This window comes from Urocitellus parryii, unplaced genomic scaffold (genome assembly GCF_045843805.1).
Source record: "Urocitellus parryii isolate mUroPar1 unplaced genomic scaffold, mUroPar1.hap1 Scaffold_488, whole genome shotgun sequence".
Taxonomy (NCBI): domain Eukaryota; kingdom Metazoa; phylum Chordata; class Mammalia; order Rodentia; family Sciuridae; genus Urocitellus; species Urocitellus parryii.
In genome coordinates this window covers 73,205-98,414 of record NW_027554053.1, presented here as the reverse complement: position 1 = coordinate 98,414, position 25,210 = coordinate 73,205, and the positions used below count along the sequence as shown (strand labels likewise).

The 25,210-nt window shown below is 43.0% G+C and overlaps 1 protein-coding gene across 2 annotated transcripts; it reads right to left on the bottom strand.

Annotated features, from left to right (window-relative positions):
- Nucleotides 1–2,000: 2,000 nt before the first annotated feature.
- On the bottom strand, nucleotides 2,001–21,762 carry LOC144252612 (sulfotransferase 2A1-like). 2 transcript variants are annotated; one of them, XM_077794827.1, is made up of 6 exons: nucleotides 21,595–21,762; nucleotides 20,342–20,550; nucleotides 18,725–18,851; nucleotides 15,386–15,480; nucleotides 10,629–10,806; nucleotides 2,001–2,655 (listed from the first exon to the last, which is right to left on the bottom strand). In XM_077794827.1, exons 1-6 carry the CDS (start codon nucleotides 21,728–21,730, stop codon nucleotides 2,543–2,545), a joined length of 858 nt encoding a protein of 285 aa, XP_077650953.1. In that variant the 5' UTR covers nucleotides 21,731–21,762; the 3' UTR covers nucleotides 2,001–2,542. The 2 variants fall into 2 exon arrangements, with proteins under 2 accessions (XP_077650953.1, XP_077650954.1); XM_077794828.1 differs by having other exon boundaries at nucleotides 20,444–20,550.
- Between the last annotated feature and the right edge of the window lie 3,448 nt (nucleotides 21,763–25,210).

The window sequence follows — 25,210 nt, the reverse complement described above, 5'->3', positions numbered from 1 at the left end:
TCATAAAGACAAAACAATACACTGAGACAAAACAAGACACAAACATACTGTATCAATCTTCTCCATTTTCTCGAAATGGCCATTTTTCCTCTCGCCCTATCTGTCTAGGGACGAGCAGATTGCTCCAGTCCTATCTATGGACGGGCAGCTTTTTTTCGTCACTTACCCCCGAGTGTCCCGGGGCTCCCCGTAACGGGCCACCATCTGCCGCAGGCCGGCTGCAGCAAAATAACCGGGGGGTGACGAATAACTTGTGTACGTTGATACAGCAGGAATGGGAGTCATTTATTGTAGGGCAACAGAGCTATTTATACATTTTGCACAGCTTATCTTAATTAGCATAAACTAGATACATCAATCAACCAATAAGGAATCTCCACACTTAATGGCTCACTTTTGTTACTTCTCAAACCACTCCCTCTGACATTTCGCCAGGCACCATCCAGACTTGTTTACGAACTCTAACATTTCTCTGGCAAAATACCAGGTGTTATTTTTGACTTATTTACAGACCTTAACAATGAACGACCAATAAAAAAAATTTAAAAAAAAAACAAAAAAAAATAAAAAACAAAACAAAGCAAAAAAAAATAAAATAAAATAAAAGGGGGACTCTGACGACTCCGTCTCTCCCCTCACCGTGACATGATACTCCACAGTGGGTGTCTCTGCCTGACTCCACACTCTACATTTGATCCGACCTATATTGATATTCATTTCTGTGGATGTGGGGTTATTATCTTTCTCCTCATCAGCACTGCATACTCTAGGATGGGGTGACTTGGCTTTAACAATCTACCTCCAGTCAGACAAGACACTCCCTGAAAATGGGCACATGACCAGTGGCCATTGGCTGAGCTCACAGGCCGGGCCTTCCTCAGAGATTTGGTGTGAGGAACTTGGGACTCTATGCGGAGAGAGCATTCAGCCCCAAACAGAGCAGCTGGGGAGCTGTGAAGAAGAATGACTGTTGCTGCCCCTGAGCCCAGTGCCTGAGACCTGCTCTGTGATCCTCATAAGTAATGTCTGATGTTCACGCCTGCCAGAGAGTAGGGGAGAATGATGTCCAACCTCTTTTCTGTGGCTAACCTTCATGACCGTGTGTTTTCACCAGTTAGTTCTTCCCATTAGAACATCTGGATCTGAAGACTTGAGAGCCAAGGTTAGGCCTTGCTGGAAATGATGCCCGAGATGTCCAGTTGCCCAGCTCTGCTGCACTGATAGCAGTGTGAACAGCCTTGTTGGTGGGCTGTGGGATAACCCTTACCAATGCCTTTGTGTTCATAGATTGGGGGTGGGATTTACAACTTGCTCATGAAAAATCATAACTAAAATACACTTATTGTGTTTAGATTATGTTTGGTTTGACAGAAAACCCTGGGACTCTGTCAGGGTGAGCTTGAAAATTGATGTGGCTTGTCACTATCTTATGTACATTTCAAGTCTTTTGAGTATAGACTGAGGAGTAAGTGCAGGAGACAAATACTATATATGACCTCCAATATAGTGAATGGTACAGTGAACTAAAAGCAGATAGGGGTAGAGTTTATTTGAACTTTACCTTCATTACAAGCTTATGGAGAAAATTTTCATAACACCTACCAGGGCCAATGAGAGAACAGTCCAGTTCAGTTCTAAATGTATCCTAGGAAAACTCATACCTTTGTTTGTGTCACTCTTCCCAAATAGTGCTTTAAATATGGGGAAACTGGTCAGGGGGAAACCCAGGGTCACTTATAGGAGAAGAGGACACTGTGTCCCAAGTCTCAGTCAATTCCTAGCCACTCATTACACCTCAGCTCAGGTAAAACCATGGGGTAAATGTGAGTGGAAAAGAGAGCTCAGAATATATCCTTCCTTTCACCACTGATGTAAGTTTTAAAAGTCCCAGACAGAGCAATTGTTATTTATGATGTGAACACCACCAGGAAGGAGAATAAAACTACTCTGGAAATTACACTCCTCCAGATCCTCATCACAACACAGTCTGGAGATGCACGTAAAGGAAAGGAACCTAAGTGTGGCTACATTTTATTTCTTGTTTTAAAAATGAGACACAATTGTGGGTGATATTCATCTTACATTGGTAGACTTCTGTCTGTTTAAAATCATACATGACTTTTTAAATGCTGGGATATGACAAAGTGAATAGGGAAATTCCAGTCATTTTTATAAGCAAGTGATGAGAGAAGCAAAATACAGACTCAGAATGAAGAAACAGGTTTTAAATGCTTTCAGAGCATTGTAGGTACACATCGGAGTTGGATTCATGCAGAAAAACCCACCCATGTGTCAAAGTTTATTTCCCTTCTTGATCCCCCTTCCCCGCATGCCACTCCTCCTCCATTCTCCTCCTCTAACCAACTAGAATTCCTTTTGCTTCTTGATTATCTTATATTTCATTGGTTCTCTATGTTATCCTATCCGCCCACCCCCTTTTGCTGCAGAAGTGGTTTTTATGTGGAGAACCTCTCAGTCTTGTACTTGTCCAGGACAGGAAAACCATCACAGTGTCCATGGAAGATCCTGGATCTGTCAGAGGTTACTCCCATGGGAACAGCTCTTTGGGGAAACCCGCCATCTTCTCCTGGTAAACTTTATCAAAGGCTTCAGCTTGGGCCACTGTGAGGTGATTCTTCCAGTCCCCACAGATGCCTGGAAAACATGAAGTAGATGCAGATCAGATCTAGGGATAGGTCTTAAGATGGAGCCCTCCTCCCTGCTCTGTGTAGACAGCAGAGTGACCCCTGGGTCATTGGTGCGGCCTTCTCCTGCCTGGCCACCATGCGCATTTCCCCTTCTCCCTGTCGGGAAAGTGTGTCCTGACCGCCCTGCTCTCCCAAACCATCCTGCACAGAATCCAGAGGCAGAGATCCTGTCAATAAATCAGAACATCTGGACTGGAACTAAGTCTGACCACCTGTTTTTTGAGCACTTTGACCCAAGCTAACAAAATTTCTGACCTGGGTGATGAGAGCAGGTCACACCTAGTCTCTGCTTTGGCCAATCCCTGTGATCAGTTCTTCTGCACAAGGAACCCATGTTGACCCCTTGCGTAACCCACTGAGTCCAGTCCCTTGTGGCTCAGAGTCTCCCAGGACGTCCAGTCTCCTTCAACCAAGTTCCCAGGTGCTTTGAGGCTCTAGCTGTAGGGTCCTTGTTGGTTGGGACTCCATCCCTGGGAATGCCCATTTGCTCTCTCGGCTCCATGACACAGTCTTCTGATTCAGCTTCAGACATGCCAGGCTGCCCCCTCCTCAGGGTGTTTACCTTTCCTGCTCCTTACCCCAGAGTGCTGTCCTAGCAGACACCTCCACCTCTGTCCATTGGCCTCACTCATATGTTTACTCCAGTGCAGTGACTCAGTGGGGCTCTCAGCTCAGAATCCTACAGCTCTATCCTCGTTGAAAGCAATGATCAAACATGAGATGTTCTGTGTACTTCCTTTTTGAATGTGCATAAGGTACGCATTTCTAACATATTAAGGTATGAAATCATTTTCACAAATTTCCTACGAATTACTGCTTAAATGAATTCACCACATATGCTCAATAAATAGTTTTTGAAAGGATTGATAAAAAATGAGGAATAGACTAGCTTTAGACAAGGGTTTTAAAAACTCCCTGGAGGGGTTACCCACTGACAGAGTGGTGGGGGTGGAATGGGTGCTAAAGATATGGACATGATTCTTACCCTTTACTTATGTGATTAGACTATTATGCATCATATAAATTAATTTTCAAATAGCAGACCGATCTAATTAATTAATAAAAACATAACAATAGCTAACCCAATGTAAAATACGCATGTAAACCATACACTCAGGGGCGGGTCAGGACCAGCAACCAGCCAAGTGACAGCAGCTACACGCGCCGGTGGGGAACACAGACCGGACCCACAAGGACAGGTCCGGTGGACGGCTGAGGGCTAGGCCCGTCCCCTCCCCCAGTGTCTGCAGGTAGGAGGGGGACTGTGAACACCAGCAGAGCGGGCCCAAAGCCTGCTGAGGGGCGGAACCGGCCCCTCCCCCAGTGCCTGCAAGCCAGGCGAACCTGCAAGCCACGGGCGGGCGGGTCAGGCCCAGCAACCAGCCAAGTGACAGCAGCTACACGCGCCGGCGGGGAACGCGGACCGGACCCACTAGGACAGGTCCGGCGGACGGCTGAGGGCTAGGCCCATCCCCTCCCCCAGTGTCTGCCGGTAGGCGGGGGACTGTGAACACCAGCAGAGCGGGCCCAAAGCCTGCTGAGGGGCAGAACCGGCCCCTCCCCCAGTGCCTGCAAGCTAGGCCAACCTGCAACCCATCGGGAGGTTAGGCCCAGCAACCTATGGAGTGACACAGGTGCCCCTGGCACCTGCTGGGTAGGTGGACCTTTGACCAACCAGCAAAGCAGACCTAGGGCCTGCCAGCATGGTAGATGGATCACACTAATTGGAGGAGGATCACAGCCACTACCTGCCCTGCAAGGGTGATTTTTCAACTATACAAGAGCAATATAAATGAATAGAGGGGGAAAATATCAAAGACACAACAATTTCACCAAGCAGAAAGAAACGCCAGCAGTATGAAACGACAAGGAAAGAAAGGACCACAGGCAATGCAGGTCAACTCAACTTTAGAAGAGGTAATAGCTGCAACAGATGGAATGTCAGATAGAGAGCTCAGGACATACATGCTTCAGATGATCTGGAGTCTCAAGGAAGACATGAGACAGCAAAATCAGACAATGAAAGATCACATTGACAAACAAATCCAGGAAGTAAAAGATCAATTTCACAGGGAGATAGAGGTAATAAAAAACAAACAAATAGAAATACTAGAAATGCAGGAAACAATAAACCAACCTAAAAACTCAATTGAGAATACTACCAGCAGAGTGGATCACTTAGAAGATAGAACATCAGACAATGAAGACAGAGTATTTCAACTTGAAAAGAACATAGATAGCTCAACAAGTCTACTAAGAAACCATGAGCAGAACATTCAAGAGCTATGGGATAATATCAAAAGACCAAACTTAAGAGTCATTGGGATACAGGAAGGCACAGAGCTCCAAACCAAAGGATTAAGCAATCTATTCAGTGAAATAATACAAGAAAACTTCCCAGACTTGAAGAATGAGACAGAATCCCAAATCCTAGAAGCCTACAGGACGCCGAATGTGCAAAATCATAAGAGATCCACACCTAGACACATTATAATGAAGATGTCCAACATACAGAATAAGGAGAGAATTTTAAAAGCTACAAGGGAAAGGAAGCAGATTACATTTAGGGGTAAACCAATCAGAATAACAGCTGATCTCTCAACACAGACTCTAAAAGCTAGAAGATCCTGGAATAACATATTTCAAACGCTTAAAGAAAATGGATTCCAACCAAGAATCTTGTATCCGGCGAAATTAAGCTTCAGGTTAGAAGATGAAATTAAAACCTTCCACGATAAACAAAAGTTAAAAGAATTCGCAGCTAGAAAACCATCTCTTCAAAAAATCCTTGGCAAAACATTACAGGAAGAGGAAATGGAAAATAACATTGAAAACCAACAATGGGAGGTAGGACAGTAAAGGGGGGAAAGTAGTCAAAGAGGATAACAAATCAGGTTTAGTAACATCAATAAACAAACATGGATAGAAGAACAAACCATATCTCAATAATAACCCTAAATGTTAATGGCTTAAACTCACCAATTAAGAGACACAGGCTAGTAGAATGGATCAAAAAACAAGACCCAACAATATGCTGTCCACAGGAGACGCATTTGATAGGAAAAGATATACATAGACTGAAGGTGAAAGGTTGGGAAAAATCATATCACTCATATGGACCGCGGAAACAAGCAGGAGTGTCCATACTCATATCTAATAAAATAGATTTCAAGCCAAAGCTAATCAAAAGGGACAAAGAAGGACACTTCATACTGCTCAAGGGAACCATACACCAACAAGACATAACAATCATAAATATATATGCCCCAAATAATGGTGCAGCTGTGTTCATCAAGCAAACTCTTCTCAAGTTCAAGAGTCTAATAGACCAACATACAATAATCATGGGAGACTTCAACACACCTCTCTCACCACTGGACAGATCTTCCAAACAAAAGTTAAATAAGGAAACTATAGAACTCAATAACACAATTAACAACCTAGACTTAATTGACATATATAGACTATACCACCCAACATCAAGTAGCTACACTTTTTTCTCAGCAGCACATGGAACCTTCTCAAAAATAGACCATATACTATGTCACAGGGCAAATCGTAGACAATACAAAGAGGTAGAGATAATACGATGCATATTGTCTGATCATAATGGAATGAAACTGAAAATCAATGATAAAAGAAGGAAGGAAAAATCAAACATCACCTGGAGAATGAACAATAGGTTGCTGAGTGATCAATGGGTTTTAGAAGACATCAAGGAGGAAATTAAAAAATTCCTAGAGTTAAATGAAAACACAGACACAACATATCGGAATCTATGGGACACATTGAAAGCAGTTCTAAGAGGAAAATTCATTGCTTGGAGTTCATTCCTCAAAAAAAGAAAAAAACCAACAAATAAATGATCTCATACTTCATCTCAAAATCCTAGAAAAAGAAGAGCAAAGCAACAGCAAAAGAAGTAGAAGGCAAGAAATAATTAAAATCAGAGCTGAAATTAATGAAATTGAAACAAAAGAAACAATTGAAAAAATTGACAAAACTAAAAGCTGGTTCTTTGAAAAAATAAATAAAATTGACAGACCCTTAGCCATGCTAACGAAGAGAAGAAGAGAGAGAACCCAAATTACTAGCATACGGGATGAAAAAGGCAATATCACAACAGACACTTCAGAAATACAGAAGATAATCAGAAATTACTTTGAATCCTTATACTCCAATAAAATAGAAGATAGTGAAGGCATAGATAAATTCCTTGAGTCTTATGATCTGCCCAGATTGAGCCAGGAGGATATAGACAACCTAAACAGACCAATAACAATAGAGGAAATAGAAGAAATCATCAAAAGACTACCAACTAAGAAAAGCCCAGGACCGGATGGGTATACAGCAGAGTTTTACAAAACCTTTAAAGAGGAACTAACACCAATACTTTTCAAGCTATTTCAGGAAATAGAAAAAGAGGGAGAACTTCCAAATTCGTTCTACGAGGCCAACATCACCCTGATTCCGAAACCAGACAAAGACGCTTCAAAGAAAGAAAACTACAGACCAATATCTCTAATGAACCTTGATGCAAAAATCCTCAATAAAATTCTGGCGAATCGAATTCAAATACATATCAAAAAAATTATACACCATGATCAAGTAGGATTCATCCCTGGTATGCAAGGTTGGTTCAATATACGGAAATCAATAAATGTTATCCACCACATCAATAGACTTAAAAATAAGAACCATATGATCATCTCGATAGATGCAGAAAAAACTTTTGACAAAGTACAGCATCCCTTTATGTTCAAAACTCTAGAAAAATTAGGGATAACTGGATCATACCTCAACATTGTAAAAGCAATCTATGATAAGCCACAGGCCAGCATCATTCTGAATGGAGAAAAATTGAAGGCATTCCCTCTAAGATCTGGTACAAGACAGGGATGCCCTCTGTCACCACTTCTGTTCAACATAGTCCTGGAAACACTGGCCAGAGCAATTAGGCAGACGAAAGAAATTAAAGGCATAAAAATAGGAAAAGAAGAACTTAAATTATCACTATTTGCAGATGATATGATTCTATACCTAGCAGACCCAAAAGGGTCTACAAAGAAGCTATTAGAGCTAATAAATGAATTCAGCAAAGTGGCAGGATATAAGATCAACACGCATAAATCAAAGGCATTCCTGTATATCAGCGACAAATCCTCTGAAACGGAAATGAGGACAACTACTCCATTCACAATATCCCCCCAAAAAATAAAATACTTGGGAATCAACCTAACAAAAGTGGTGAAAGATTTATACAATGAAAATTACAGAACCCTAAAGAAAGACATAGAAGAAGACTTTAGAAGATGGAAAAATATACCCTGCTCATGGATAGGCAGAACTAACATCATCAAAATGGCGATATTACCAAAAGTCCTATATAAGTCAATGCAATGCCAATCAAAATCCCAACAGCATATCTTGTAGAAATCGATAAAAGAATCATGAAATTCATATGGAATAATAAAAGACCCAGAATAGCAAAAACAATACTAAGCAGGAAGTGTGAATCAGGTGGTATAGCGATACCAGACTTCAAACTATACTACAGAGCAATAGTAACAAAAACAGCATGGTACTGGTACCAAAACAGGCGGGTGGACCAATGGTACAGAATAGAGGACACAGTAACCAATCCACAAAACTACAACTATCTTATTTTTGATAAAGGGGCTAAAAGCATGCAATGGAGGAAGGATAGCATCTTCAACAAATGGTGCTGGGAAAACTGGAAATCCATTTGCACCAAAATGAATCTGAATCCCTATCTCTCACAATGCACAAAAGTTAACTCAAAATGGATCAAGGAGCTTGATATTAAATCAGAGACATGGCATCTGATAGAAGAAAAAGTTGGTTATGATCTACACGCTGTGGGATCGGGCTCCAAATTCCTCAATAGGACACCCATAGCGCTAGAGTTAACAAATAGAATCAACAAATGGGACTTACTCAAACTAAAAAGTTTTTTCTCAGCAAAAGAAACAATAAGAGAGATAAACAGGGAGCCTACATCCTGGGAACAAATCTTTACTCCACACACTTCAGATAGAGCCCTAATAACCAGAATATACAAAGAACTCAAAAAATTAGACAATAAGATAACAAATAACCCAATCAATAAATGGGCCAAGGACCTGAACAGACACTTCTCAGAGGAGGACATACAATCAATCAACAAGTACATGAAAAAATGCTCACCATCGCTAGCAGTCAGAGAAATGCAAATCAAAACTACCCTAAGATACCATCTCACTCCAGTAAGACTGGCAGCCATTAGGAAGTCAAACAACAATAACTGCTGGAGAGGATGCGGGGAAAAGGGCACTCTTGTTCATTGCTGGTGGGACTGCAAATTGGTGCAGCCAATTTAGAAAGCAGTATGGAGATTTCTTGGAAAGCTGGGAATGGAACCACCATTTGACCCAGCTATTCCCCTTCTCGGTCTATTCCCTAAAGCCCTAACAAGAGCATGCTACAGGGACACTGCTACATCGATGTTCATAGCAGCTCAATTCACGATAGCAAGACTGTGGAACCAGCCAGGATGCCCTTCAATAGATGAATGGATAAAAAAATGTGGCATTTATACACTATGGAGTATTACTCTGCATTAAAAAATGACAAAATCATAGAATTTGGAGGGAAATGGATGGCATTAGAGCAGATCATGCTAAGTGAAGCTAGTCAATCTTTAAAAAACAAATACCAAATGACTCCTTTGATATAAGGGGAGTAAACAAGGACAGGGTAGGGACGAAGAGCTTGAGAAGAAGATTTACATTAAACAGGGATGAGAGGTGGGAGGGAAAGGGAGTGAGAAGGGAAATTGCATGGAAATGGAAGGCGATCCTCAGGGATATACAAAATGTCATATAAGAGGAAAGGAGGGGCAAGACAAGATAATACAAATGGAAGAAATGATTTACAGTAGAAGGGGTAGAGAGAGAAAAGGGGAGGGGAGGGGAGGGGAGGGGAGGGGGGATAGTAGACAATAGGACAGACAGCAGAATACATCAGACACTAGAAAGGCAATATGTCAATCAATGGAAGGGAAACTGATGTGATACAGCAATTTGTATACGGGGTAAAAGCGGGAGTTCATAATCCACGTGAATCAACCGTGTAATATGATGTATTAAGAACTATGTAATGTTATGAACGACCAATAAAAAAAAAAAGAAAAAAAAAAACCATACACTCAGATGCGTATAAAGTAGCAGCCTATGGCATATGTCATGGCTGTCCTAATACCACACATGACACATAGTTATCTTCATTAGTAGAACAGTCTTTACTGATTTTTTCTGCTAGGCCTGGGCTCTTTCCTGAGTCCCATCCCCATCTCTGTTTTATGGCTCTGTGCTCCAGGCTCACTGGGTGGCAGGAATCCTGACCTCCTGAATATCCCTTGAAGCATTTACTATATGGATTCCATGGGTCACCATTTCAGATCCATGTGAACTGGAGGAATTTTGCAAAACAGGTCCTGCCACTACTTGGAACAGACATTTTCAATAGGCCTGAACCCCAGGGTGGGGACATGATTCATCTTTCCTCACAGGAAGGAGGCCTTACAATGTCTCATAGCAAATGCCCTCCTCTCTACTCTCTCCAATTGTGTCTTTCTTTGTGTCTCTCTCTCTTTAGGGCAGTGCTCTGTGGTAAGTCACCAGTGGAGAGTCCCAGACACCACCATCTCCAGAACCCCCTCCTCCCCAAGACTGAGTCAGCCTTCTCCAGGTACCTGCAGCCCACCCCAATCCCATGAACACAGCTTTCCTGAAGGAAACGAGAGGCTTTCTGGGCCATGAAGGATTCAAGTTGAAATGTCCCAACACCTGCATTCTTAGTGCCGGGGGCAAACACAAGATGCCCACGTGGTCTAACCCATTCTGAATCCAGGGCATTTACCTTTTCTTGTAATTAGGAAAGGCTTAGTAATGAACATTTCAGGAAACATTTCAAAGTTGGACATCTTGTTTTGTTTCATGACCTGGAAGGAGCTGTTCTTGAGAACTGAGTCCAGTTCTTCTGGAGTCAACTTCTTTCCCAGGAACTGACAGATCCTCTCTATGGTGCTTCTTGGGTCCTACATGTGAACATGAAGAGGGAAGCTATGAGCGGGCAGGAGAGCAGGACCTGGAGGATGGGAAGGGGTGTTAGGAGCGATGTGGGGAGGAAGAGGAGGGGAATGACATCAGGATGGGAGAAGCCTGCTGGGGACGCAGAGGAGGGAGACAGACACAGGGCCAGCAGAGGGCGTGAGGTATGTGGTGACATGAAGCTCACAGGGGCTTCCCAGGAGGCTGAGTCAGGACACCCCAAAGGCAGGGGCTGGGGTTTCCAAGGAGACGCCTGAGATTTCAAGATAAGGCAGGGAAACAAAGTCCCCAAAGGCTAATCCTCACCCCCAAGTGATCCTGCGTCCCTTGACTGGTACTTATTAACACACGGGGCTTTACAATATCTCCTTAATTTGATACTATGATTATCGATGGGTTTTCCTGGGAGATCGCAGCAAGGGAACAGGTCATTATGAGAAGAGAGGATTTCCTTGGGGACCTAGACCTCCTGTCAGTACCATAGTCCTTTATGATAGTTATGCTTTCACAAGCCCCAGTCACTGAGTGACAAGAAGACCCCACTGTGGCAATGATGTAAGAACATGTTGTTGGTTGGAGAGGAGAATCACAGGGAGTGTGCAGCTTGCTGCTGAAGTGGCTGAAGGTGGCACCAAGGCTCCTCCCTGAGGACCGACCTCATGCTGAGGACACAGCAGAACAGGAAGCAGCTGCAGGAAGGTGACCAGGGTCCCTTCTCCATGGGAAACAGATGCCTGAGCCTGTGCCACCTTCTCTATCCCCAAGACACACCCACAGAAGGTCGTGCACCATGATCAAGTAGGATTCATCCCTGGGATGCAAGGCTGGTTCAATATACAGAAATCAATAAATGTTGTTCACCACATCAATAGACTTAAAAACAAGAACCATATCATCATCTCAATATATGCGGAAAAAGCATTCGACAAAGTACAGCATCCCTTTATGTTCAAAACTCTAGAAAAACTAGGGATAACAGGAACATACCTCAACATTGTAAAAGCTATCTATGCTAAGCCTCAGGCTAGCATCATTCTGAATGGAGAAAAACTGAAGGCATTCCCTCTAAAATCTGGAACAAGACAGGGAAGCCCTCTCTCACCACTTCTGTTCAACATAGTTCTCGAAACACTGGCCAGAGCAATTAGACAGAAGAAGGAAATTAAAGGCATAAAAATAGGAAAAGAAGAACTTAAATTATCACTATTTGCAGATGATATGATTCTATACCTAGCAGACCCAAAAGGGTCTACAAAGAAACTATTAGAGCTAATAAATGAATTCAGCAAAGTGGCATGATATAAAATCAACACGCATAAATCAAAGGCATTCCTGTATATCAGCGACAAATCCTCTGAAATGGAAATGAGGACAACCACTCCATTCACAATATCCTCAAAAATAATAAAATACTTGGGAATCAACCTAACAAAAGAGGTGAAAGACTTATACGATGAAAACTACAGAACCCAAAGAGAGAAATTGAAGAAGATCTTAGAAGATGGAAAAATATACCCTGCTCATGGATAGGCAGAACTAACATCATCAAAATGGCGATATTACCAAAAGTTCTCTATAGGTTTAATACGATGCCAATCAAAATCCCAATGGCATTTCTTGTAGAAATAGAGAAAGCAATCATGAAATTCATATGGAACAATAAAAGACCCAGAATAGCAAAAACAATGCTAAGCAGGAAGTGTGAATCAGGTGGTATAGCGATACCAGACTTCAAACTATACTACAGAGCAATAGTAACAAAAACAGCATGGTACTGGTACCAAAACAGGCGGGTGGACCAATGGTACAGAATAGAGGACACAGAGACTAATCCACAAAACTACAACTTTCTTATATTTGATAAAGGGGCTAAAAGCATGCAATGGAGGAAGGATAGCATCTTCAACAAATGGTGCTGGGATAACTGGAAATCCATATGCAACAAAATGAAACTGAATCCCTTTCTCTCACCATGCACAAAAGTTAACTCAAAATGGATCAAGGAGCTTGATATCAAATCAGAGACATGGTATCTGATAGAAGAAAAAGTTGGCTACGACCTACATACTGTGGGGTCGGGCTCCAAATTCCTCAATAGACACCCATAGCACAAGAGTTAATATCTAGAATCAACAAATGGGACTTACTCAAACTAAAAAGTTTTTTCTCAGCAAAAGAAACAATAAGAGAGGTAAATAGGGAGCCTACATCCTGGGAACAAATCTTTACTCCTCACACTTCAGATAGAGCCCTAATATCCAGAGTATATAAAGAACTCAAAAAATTAGACAATAAGATAACAAATAACCCAATCAAAAATGGGCCAAGGACCTGAACAGACACTTCTCAGAGAAGGACATACAATCAATCAACAAGTACATGAAAAAAAAATGCTCAGAATCTCTCCCAGTCAGAGAAATGCAAATCAAAACCACCCTAAGATACCATCTCACTCCAGTAAGATTGGCAGCCATTAGGAAGTCAAAAAACAACAAGTGCTGGCGAGGATGTGGGGAAAAGGGTACACTTGTACATTGTTGGTGGGACTGCAAATTGGTGCAGCCAATTTGGAAAGCAGTGTGGAGATTTCTTGGAAAGCTGGGAATGGAAACATCATTTGACCCAGCTATTCCCCTTCTGGGTCTAATCCCTAAAGACCTAAAAAGAGCATGCTACAGGGACACTGCTACATCGATGTTCATAGCAGCACAATTCACAATAGCAAGACTGTGGAAGCAACCTAGATGCCCTTCAATGGATGAATGGACAAAAAAAATGTGGCATTTATACACAATGGAGTATTACTCTGCATTAAAAAAATGACAAAATCATAGAATTTGGAGGGAAATGGATGGCATTAGAGCAGATTATGCTAAGTGAAACTAGCCAAACCCTAAAAAACAAATGCCAAATGTCTTCTTTGATATAAGGAGAGTAACTAAGAACAGAGTAGGGAAGAAGAGCATGAGAAGAAGACTAACATTAAACAGGGATGAGAGGTGGGAAGGAAAGAGAGAGAGAAGGGAAATTGCATGGAAATGGAAGCAGACCCTCAGGGTTATACAAAATTACATACAAGAGGAAGTGAGGGGAAAGGGAAAAATAATACAAGGGGAGAAATGAATTACAGTAGAGGGGGTAAAGAGAGAAGAGGGGAGGGGAGGGGAGGGGAGGGGGGATAGTAGAGGATAGGAAAGGCAGCAGAACAACAGACACGAGTATGGCAATATGTAAATCAATGGAAGTGTAACTGATGTGATTCTGCAATCTGTATAAGGGGTAAAAATGGGAGTTCATAACCCACTTGAATCAAAGTGTGGAATATGATATATCAAGAACTATGTAATGTTTTGAACAACCAAAAAAAAAACAAATAGCCAAAAAAAAGAAAAGAACATGTTGTTGGTTGGAGAAGAGAATCACAGGGAGTGTGCAGCTTGCTGCTGAGGTGGCTGAAGGTGGCACCAAGGCTCCTCCCTGAGGACTGACCTCATGCTGAGGACACAGCAGAACAGGAAGCAGCTGCAGGAAGGTGACCAGGGTCCCTTCTCCAGGGGAAACAGATGCCTGAGCCTGTGCCACCTTCTCTGTCCCCAAGACACACCCACAGGAGAAGTGTTTTCTAAGGTCTGCTCACTCCTTTACATTTTGTTCATTTTTGACCACTTCTGAAAATGCTTCTAAATATTTTAAAGCTTTCTGTTCCGTCTGGACCTGTGAGCCTCCCTCAGAGCCCTGTGCATCTCTGTGCTGTTCATGGGCAGTTTTCTCTGCACCAGCAGAAAATATCATTAGGCTAAGTACCTACTCGTTGTGTGATGATTCAATCGGTGTAAGTGGCACATCTGCAAACTCAGATGACAGTATTTATTTAGTTGGGAACATTCAAAACCCTCTCCATTTGCTATTTTGAAATATATACTTAGTTACTCTTCTCCACAGTCCCACCCTGTGCCTCAGATCACGGGAAGTCATTGCTCTTCCCAGCTGTACCCTGCACCCACCCACCAGGGCTGAGCTCATCCTTAGGCCCTGCCTGTTACTCCAGCCCCTGACCCCTCAAAATAGTCACCCAAAGTGGCACCTCTCATTCATGTCACTATGTCAGTCAAGGGGGAAGCCAGAAAGGTGGAGCTAACTCTGGGATTAGTGCTTTCTGCCCCACCCCTTCTGATGCGGTTTCTGGGAACAGAGGGGGTCCTGCAGGCAGAGACCCTGGCAGCCCTAGTGGGTGGCATAAGTCGTGGCACTTGGTCGAGGAGTCTGATGGTGCCTGCCTGTTTCCCAGATACTCGGGAGGCTGAGGCAGGAGGATCAAGAGTTTGTGGGAGGGCCCTTTAGATGATGCCAGACGCTATAAGTTTGGAAGATATGAAGAAAGAGCTTGGAGCTTGGGAGGGTCTCACAGAAGCAGGGAAGTGGAGGTCAAAGGCTCATCTCCTCTCAGTGACCTCCACAGCCTATGCTTTGACAGGGAACGTGAAGAGGAGACACTGAGGACCAGGGACTTCGGGGAGAGTGAGGATGTTGGGGTGCTGTAGGCGCCAACTATGAGAGGGGGCTCACCTTCTGCAGCTCTTCATAACTCAGCAGCAGGACGTTCTCCCTGTCTCTCATGGACATCCAGCCACGAATGTGCTCAAACCATGATCCATAGGGCACTGTGGGGCAGGCACAGGGGTGCAGGTTACACACTGCCAAAACAGGGCAGCAGCATCCATATCACTCTACACACACTGACAGCTTGATTCACATATTATTGATCAATGCTGCTCAAACTAGGTAATGAAATAGAGAGGGGGATCTTTCCTGAATTCATTCTATGGAAATAGTCACATACTGATACCCAACTGGGAAACACAGATCAAGTAAGAAAATAACAGACCCATATTCCTGCTGAACACAGATACAGAACAGCTTACTAAAATTCCAGCAAATCCTATTCAGCATTAAGATTATACTCAGGACATGCTGTCTTCACACTCTAAGACTGTACATCACGAGATGCTGATTTCAATCCAGGGATGTAAGGTTGGTCAACACAGGCAAATCCATGAAGGTTCACCACATCAATAGAATTTGCCTTGACAGAAGAACTTGGCTGAGCATCATGAGGGCTGTGTGTGACAAACCCCAAGCCAACATCATGTTAATCAGGGAAAAACGGGAAGCATCTCTCCTAACATCAGGAACAAGGCAAGGATGTCCACTTTCACCACTGCCTTACAATAGAGCCCTAGAGACTCCAGCCAGAGGTGTTGGCAGAGAAGGGAATCAAAACCTCACCAGTTGGCCACGTGGTCACTGTTTGCAGGTGATAGGAGGCTCTGCTGGGAACACCCAAGAACCTTTCCCCAAAAACTCCTAGAACTGATCAATTGAGGAAAATAGCAACATACAAAATCAACATGCAAAAAAAGAAGCACTGTTCTTCATCACGAGAATGGATCTGCTGAGGAAGAATTAAAACATGCAATTCCATTCATAAAGGTATCCACAAATACCCAGGTAGAGGAATGTGATGGTGCTTGCCTATATCCCAGATACTTGGGAGGCTGAGGCAGGAGGATTGAGAGAGTTCAAAGCCAGCCTCAGCAACTTAGGGAGGCCCTCTTTCTAGATAAAGTATGTAAAGGGGCTGGGGATGTGGCTCAGTCGTAGAGCACTTGACTAGAACCTGCAGAGCCCTGGGTCTCATCCCCAGTGCCATAGAATAATAATAATAATGCTGAAGCTATCATGTTTTAAAGTACACCCAGTCTCAAGTCATACAGAAAAGGTATAGTAAAAAAATGTGTGCTAATATCAAAATATTCACGGAGATCAGTAGATTAGAATAAAGACTCAGAGACAGACCCACACAGATAGAGTCAAATGACCCTTAAGAAAGACACCAAAAGCAAATGTTGGAGAAAACAAAGCCTATTTAATAAATTCTGCTTGGAAATCTGAACATCTACAGGTAGAAGAATGAGGCTAAATCCTGCAGAAAAATCAACTCCAAGTGGATCAAAAATCAGGAATTAGACCATAAACACTGTAACTACTAGTGGAAATCATAGTGCCTATCCTCTGACCTGTAGGTGCAAGTGTTACTTCTATAAGAATCCTAGTGTTCAGGAAAGAAAACCAGGAGTTGATAAATGGAGAGGCTCAAGTTGAAAAGCTTCCACACAGTGAGGAGGCAAGACAGAGAGAGAGGTCTCAGAGAAGGGAGCAAAACCTTTTCCAGCTAATTTTCTGACAGAAGATTAACATCCAGAGCATAAAAGAACTCAAAAATAATGTTATTATTATTACTAGTATTTCTTTCTTCTAATTAGTTATACATACAGTAGAATGCATTTTGATTCATTGTACACAAACGGAGCCCAACATTTCATTTCCCTGGTTGTGCATCATGTAGAGTCCCACCACATCTTCACTCCCACATGGAATTAGAGTAATGATGTCCATCTCATTCCACCGTCTTTCCTGCCCCCATGTCTCCTCCCCTGCTTTCCCCAATCAAATTTCCTCTATTCTTCCCTTGACCACTAACCTTGTCCCTTTTGGTTCAGGGTCCACTTATCACAGAGAACATTTGGCCTTTGTTTTTAGGATTGGCTTTCTTTGCATAGCATGATATTCTAAAACTCCATCCATTTACCTGCAAATGCTACGAATTTATTCTCTCTTAATGCTGAGTAATAGTCCATTGTGTATAAGTGCCACAGCTTCTTTATCCATTCATCTATTGAAGGGCATCTAGGTTGCTTCCAAGTTTAGCTATTGTGAATTGAGCTGGTATACATACTGGTGTGGCTGTGTCACTAGATTCTGCTGATTTCAACTCCTCTGGGTAAAGACCAAGGAGTGGAATAGCTGGGTCGAATGTGGTTCCACTCCAAGTCTTCTAAGGAATCTCCATACTGCTTTCCAGAGTGGTTGCACCAAGTTGCAGTGCCACCAGCAATGTATGAGTATGCCATTTCCCCTTACCACATCCTACCACACTTCTTGTTGCTTGTATTTATGAAAATTGACATTCTGACTGGAGTGAGATGGAATCTTAGAGTGGTTTTAATTTGCATTTCTCTGTTACTGGAGATGTTGAACTTCTTTATGTATTTGTTCATTGTTTGTATATCTTCCACTGAAAAGTTCCTGTTCAGTTTCTTAGCCAATTTATTGATTTGGATAAGAAACAAAATCTTAACAACAAAAACCAAATATCAAATCAAGAAATGGGCCAATCACAATCATTTCTCAAAAGGAGAAATAAAATGGCCAACAATTTTATGAAAATAATTTCAACGTTTTTAACAACCAGAGAAAATCAAATAGAAACTACACAAAGATCATGTCTCACTCCAGTTGCAATGGAAATCTTCAAGAACACAAATAGTAATAAACACTGGGAGGGACTGAGTGAAAAGGAGCACTTACACACTTTTGGGATTGGAGACTAGTACAACACCATGGAAATCACTCTGAAGTTTCCTCAAAAGACTAGGAATGGAGCCAGCATGTGCCCTAATCATAGAGCTCCTTGGATCCATCAAAACAAAGTCAGCACACTATAGCAACACATGCCCCCCAGGTGGATAGCAGTTCAACTCCCCGCAGCTGAGCTCTGGGACAGCCTTGGTGTCCACTGATGAATGGATACAGAGAATGTGGTTCATACACATAATGGATATCACTCAGTCATAAAGAAGAACTAAATTATGTCACTTTGAGGAAAATGGATGGAACTGGAGACCAGCATGCTGATTGAAACAAGCCAGACTCACAGAATCAAGGGTTGTCTGCTTTCTCTCATATGTGGAAAATACACAGAAGAAGAATAAAATAGGTATACCACAAAATAGGAAAAAGGCCAGCAGAGTACAGGACACAGACCTATATGGGAAAAACACTCACCGTTTCCTTGGATGAACCATTGAAAATACTGTTCCAGTGACTCTGGTTGCTTACATAGTTTCATCATAGAATGATGATAATAACCTGACACAAGAACATCTTTGGGATTTCTCATGACATATATCACCTTAAATTAGGGAAAATGAGAAAAATAAAAATCAGTCTCAGTCAGTCATTTCCCACCTTGATCTTGATCTTTCCCTGGGCAGTTCTTCCTTAGTCTTTATTAAACCTGTGGGTTCCTTTAATAAATTAGTTACAGCGTTCATTCACCAAATGCACATCTTAAAGTTCCTATTACATGGTCATATGCCAGGAGTAGAGGAGGAAGACCTTGGCTCTTCTTTCTGGGATACTTGTCTACTCTTCCTGGGAAGCTGCTGGAAAGTGTTAAATGGTAAGTGGTGAGGGGTGTGTGTGCTTTCCCACATGATCACTAACAGCACACTGGATTAATAAATTATGGAATATTCAGATTCATTGCACATACAGCATTCTTCACTCAAGACCATCGACAACTCTCACATGTATGACATCCAGACAGCATGCATGCATTTATAGAAAATTCAGGAATAAGCAAAAGTAATCTGTGGCTGTAAGTCTAGGGAGTATTGCCCTCAGGTGGTGGGCACTGGTGGTAGACAGGGACTGGGGAGAATTTTTGGATTATAGAAATGTTGTACACCTGCTCTGCATGATAGTTGACCAACTGTGTATGTTTGTTCACATGAGGAGGCTCTTGTTTAAGATTACTGAACACACACACACACACACACCCCACTTGGTACTTAATCATTCGAAACTAACTTTCTATTTGCACCAACTTTCTTGGAGTTCTTATTGGAGGACTTACTTCACAGCCTCAGTTTACTCAGGCAGAGGCCAATGGAATCCAACAGGAGACATGCAAATGGGACTCACTATTAGGCGCTTCGTGACATTTCCAAGACACTTGGTTATTATTCTAGGATCTTGGCATCAATTAAACTTAATACATGAAAGAATTTAGAAGTCAAGTTAAAGAAAGGATCTTCCTAAATGTAGTCTTTGGCATGTTAGATCTTGGATATCCACTGTCTGTGCTGATCACCCATCAGCCATGGGGAGGCTGGAGAGGCTGCTGATCACAGAGCACAGTGACGTGCAGAGGACTGGCGTCATTACCTAGCTAGCCACGACTCCTAACAGTCTCCTGGATGTGAGCATTCATCAAGGTATGCAGGTCTGCTCCCCACATATGGGAAACACTGACTTGGGTGCTTCCTCTTACCTGGAGGGAGGCTGTGATTGAGGGAGTATTGGCGGACATCTGTAAGAGCTGTAAATTGGGACACTCCAGTGCAGATGCAGTTATAATTCTAGTTACACATGGAATGTGGTTTTCTAAGGTTCTAACTTTAGCCAGTCATATTACCCCTGAATTCAGCTGAGGCTAATCTGCTGAATGATCCACATCCTTGCACTCACGTGTGGTCTGGTTGTGGCCACATGTACCTAAATAATATCTGGGAATCGCAGTCTCACCAATCTACCCAGTGAGCACTCGCCCCAGCAGATCTGCAGGGTTAACCTAGGCACATGCAAGGGGAAAGCATGGGCTGAACAATAGGCACTGACCTTGGCCTTGGAAGTAAATAGAGACTTGGGGAAGAGATGGAAGGGGAGGTGAGAGGATATGAGACCCGGGCCTTCTCTCTCATTTAAAAGATTGTAACCCACATCTGTCTCTATCCAGGGTGAACGATCCCAGATGGGCACAGATCGAATCCACTTGGTATCACCATGGGAGTGAATCAGGCAGAGAATTTCAATCATCCAGTTGGTTCCTAGATAAAAAAGGAAAACTGACGGTCACTCACTTCAACCTGGCTTGTGAACAAAACTTCTGATAAAATACATAACATGCACTTTACCATCTGCCCATTTTAAGCATGCCATGGGGTGGTGCTGAGCAGAGTTCAGCATGTTCCTGCTGTTGCTCAGCCGATGTCCAGAAACTTTTTGTCTTGAAAAACTGAAACTCTCTGCTCCTTAACAACATTTTCCTACTAATTCCATCTTTCAGGCCCTGGAACCCACCATGGGGCTCTCTGTTTCTGTGAACTTGACTACACTTTGCCCCATGGATTCCTGTACTATTTGTCCTCTTGTGCCCATCAGACTTCACTTAGCATGGGTCCCAGTATTGAATATATTGTAGGAGGAGTCAGCCTGTCGTCCTGGTTAAGGCTGAATCTTACTCCATTGTATCAACTCCCCACGTTTTGTTTACATGTTAAACTACCAGTGGATTTTTGGATGCTTCCAGCCCTGGCTCTTGGCTGAGATCCTTCTAATATGTCCCAACTTCCCTTGACTTTCCAACCTTGTGTCCCATCAAAGGTCATTGGTCCCATTCCTCGCCCAGTTTGCAGTGCTCCTGCCCCCAGCCCCTCTCCTGTAGGTGCATGACACCTGTCCTTTCAGTCCCTTGAATTTTCCAGGCTCTTTCCAAGTCCACGCTGACCCTCCTGCTCTACAGAACCCCTCCACCACGTGACCTCCATTCCAACTTTTCATTTCTATTGAGCTGTTATTTCACCAGTAGGTCTTCACAGGTCACCCTCTTCCACCCCCTTCTCCTGTGCCACCACACAAATGCCCAAATCTGCTTACGATTCACTCCTATATCTTCCTCTCATAACTCAGATGACCCTGCTGAGCACTTAGTCACTCTGTCCTAGTCTGGATGCAAGTGGCCTGGGGCACTGCCCCCTTCTTCCCCAAAGCAGGGCTCACTGGCATGGAGAGGGCAGGCCATCCATCTGCTTAGTAAGTGAGGAATGCAGCCATTGCCTTTCCCATTGATGGTCCCTGTCCTGTTTCCTTACCTGATTTGGGGTAGGTCACCAATACTGTGTCTTCATCCTTTATCACAAACTGAGCACATGCTTCTTTCAAAACTTCATAGCTGTAACCAATCACAGGGAAAGGTAACCCTTCAAACCACAAGTAGCCGTCTGTCATGGTGATGAGCTCTCTGTGCGAGGTGCAGGGGATTCCTGCTGTATCCACCACTGGATATTGGGAGAGGTACTGGGAGGCTGGACTTTGAAGTAAAGTCAAAAGAATCATTAACTTTCCTTGTTGTCAAATTAACTTGGTGATAAAACGAAATTGTGACTGGTGATCAAAGTTTCTTTGCATTGAGCAATTTAGCAATCATTCAGGGAACAAAAGGATCAGGATCTGAGCATGAGTTCATGGGCAGGACCCCATAGCAAGTGCTGCAAAATAACCCCACTGAGGAATGTCTGGGGCCTGAAGAAAGCCATTTTTTTTTGTTTAAACGTGTTTTGAAGAGTTTTCAATATAGAAATTTTACATGAAATCAATAGATACAGTGTAAAAATAATAGCCTGGAAGGACTTTGTGGATCTGTGGATGGAAGACTCCTTGACTCTAAAGGACAAGAACCTGCTTCAGAGTCAGCAGACAGAGGGGTGGACTGTCACTGACTCCAGGGTCCAGTCCTCCCTTTCCTCCTGGTTAACATGTGGGAGTGGGTTGCATGGTGTCAGGATTTAGGGACTGAGATGAGAGAATCTTCATATCCCACATCAAAGATCCATGGAAGCTCTCTTTCATCCTTGGTGGAGCACTCTCAGTGCCCAGGGGACACAGGGACCAACAGCTCCACATGTTCATGCAACACGCCTATCCAGGGGGCCCATAAATAGCCACCTACTGATTCCAGGAATGCTGAAACAAGCACCTACATTTTTGTCAGTTCCCATGGGCTTCTGTCAGATACAAGGAAAACCAGCTGATCCATGACGTAAACCCCACATTGAAGGCAACGGGGTTCCATGTAGATGTCGATGATCAGGAACAAAAAACTTTCCACTTTTCCTGCTGATTCCTGGGAGAATCTATAGACTGAGCACTGTGTGTTGAACTAGGAGCTGTGGACACTGAATCTAAATCTATGTGGCCACAGACTGCTGTGTGCATCCTGGGGAGAATGACCAAGAGTCGGGGCATGAGTATTCACCTGGCTCAAGGCAGAGAGGAACTGAAGCAGGCAAAGTTGCAGGGGCACATGTGCTCTGGACAGACAGAACACTGTGCACATCAAGACCAAAGAGGGAATGCCTTCAGTTTTTCTCCATTCAGAACGATGCTAGCCTGAGGCTTAGCATAGATAGCTTTTACAATGTTGAGGTAAGTTCCTGTTATCCCTAGTTTTTCTAGTGTTTTGAACATAAAGTGATGCTGTACTTTGTCGAATGCTTTTTCTGCATCTATCGAGATGATCATATGGTTCTTATCTTTAAGTCTATTGATGTGGTGAATAACGTGTATTGATTTCCTTATAGTGAATCAGCCTTGCATCCTAGGGATGAATCCTACTTGATCATGGTGTACAATTTTTTTGATATGCTTTTGTATCTGATTCGCCAGAATTTTATTGAGGATTTTTGCATCTAGGTTCATTAGAGATATTGGTCTGTAGTTTTCTTTCTTTGAAGTGTCTCTTTCTGGTTTTGGGATCAGGGTGATGTTGGCCTCATAGAATGAATTTGGAAGAGCTCCTTCTTTTTTATTTCCTGAAATAACTTGAAAAGTATTGGAATTAACTCTACTTTAAAGGTTTTGTAAAACTCCGCTGTATACCCATCTGGTCCCGGGCTTTTCTTTGATGGTAGTCTTTTGATGGCTTCTTCTATTTCCTCCTTTGTTATTGGTCTGTTTAAATTGTGTGTATCTTCCTGACTCAATCTGGGAAAATCATATGACTTAAGAAATTTATTGATATCTTCACTATCTTCTATTTTATTGGAATATAGGGTTTCAAAATAATTTCTAATTATCTTCTGTATTTCTGTACTGTCTATTGTGATATTGCCTTTTTCATCCTGTATGTTAGTAATTTGAGTTCTCACTCTTCTTCTCTTAGTTAACATGGCTAAGGCTCTGTCCATCTTATTTATTTTTTCAAAGAACCAGCTTTTAGTTTTGTCAATTTTTTCCATGGTTTCTTTGGTTTCAATTTCATTGATTTCCGCTCTAATTTTAATTATTTCTTGCCTTCTGCTGCATTTGCTGTTGTTTTGCTCTTCCTTTTCTAGGGTTTTGAGATGAAGTGTGAGCTCATTTATTTGTTGGTTTTTCCTTTTTTTGAGGAATGAACTCCAGGCAATGAATTTCCCTCTTAAAACTGCTTTCATTTTGTCCCATAGATTCCAATATGTTGTGTCTGTATTTTCATTTATCTCTAAGAATTTTTTGATTTCCTCCTTTATGTCTTCTGTAACCCATTCATCATTCAGTAGCATAATGTTCATTTTCCAGGTGATGCAGGATTTTTCCTTCCTTCTTTTATCATTGATTTCCAGTTTCATTTCATTATGATCAGATAAGATGCATGGTATTAACTCCACACCTTTATATTTACTAAGAGTTGCCCTATGGCATAATACATGGTCTATCTTTGAGAAGGATCCATGTGCTGCTGACAAGAACGTATACCCTCTTGATGATGGTTGATATATTCTATATATGTCAGTACACTTGTACATTGCTTGTGGGACTGCAAATTGGTGCAGCCAATTTGGAAACAGTATGGAGATTCCTGGGAAGGCTGGGAATGGAACCACCATTTGACCTAGCTATTGCCCTTCTTGGACTATTCCCTGATGAACTTAGGGATACTGCTACATCGATGTTCATAGCAGCACAATTCACAGTACCTAGACTGTGGAACCAACCCAGATGCCCTTCAATAGATGAATGGATTAAAAAAGTGGCATTTGAGAGATCTAACATGGCGGCGAAGGGACTGCATCACCCCAGGGCGCCGCGTCACTAAGTGGGAGAAAGACGATGCAAAACGGCTGAAGGATATCTTTGGGAAGTTCAAGTGAAATTGAGGTGCTCCAGAATCTAGTGGACAGATTTCCATCGTGCGAAGTTCGGCTCTGAGAGCTCCATTTCCCCGCACGGAGGGTCGCATAGCCTGACAGGCGATCGCCCCGAGGCTGCAGTCTGTGGCGTGCACCGGGGAGCGGCAGGGTGCCGGAGCAGGGGAACAGCGATACGGATCCAGGGAGGCTCCCGCCAGTGGTACATCGGAGCCCTTAGTGCTGAGTTCTGGCTTTGAAACAGAGGAGAGAAGCGGCCCAGTTTGGTTCCAGACACCGGTCGGACCACAGTGGAGGACAGCAGCCGCCATTTCGGAGAGATGATGTAATCATCCCCGTGTTCTACTGATCTCAGCCCATTCAACTACGAACAGGTGATATCAGGCTGGTATTTGCCTGCTTCTAGCAGACAGATTTTCTGCTCAGGCTCGGGGCGGGGGTTCTGGTGGAGAATACTCCTAGAGGCTCGTGCCTGGCAAGGCGTGCGCCGGGCACTGAGCAGCTGGATTCGGGTTCCCGGGGCTAACCTGGCCCAGGTCTGAGGAAACTGCGGAGACTGCCGGCGGAGGCCAGCTCCAAGTGG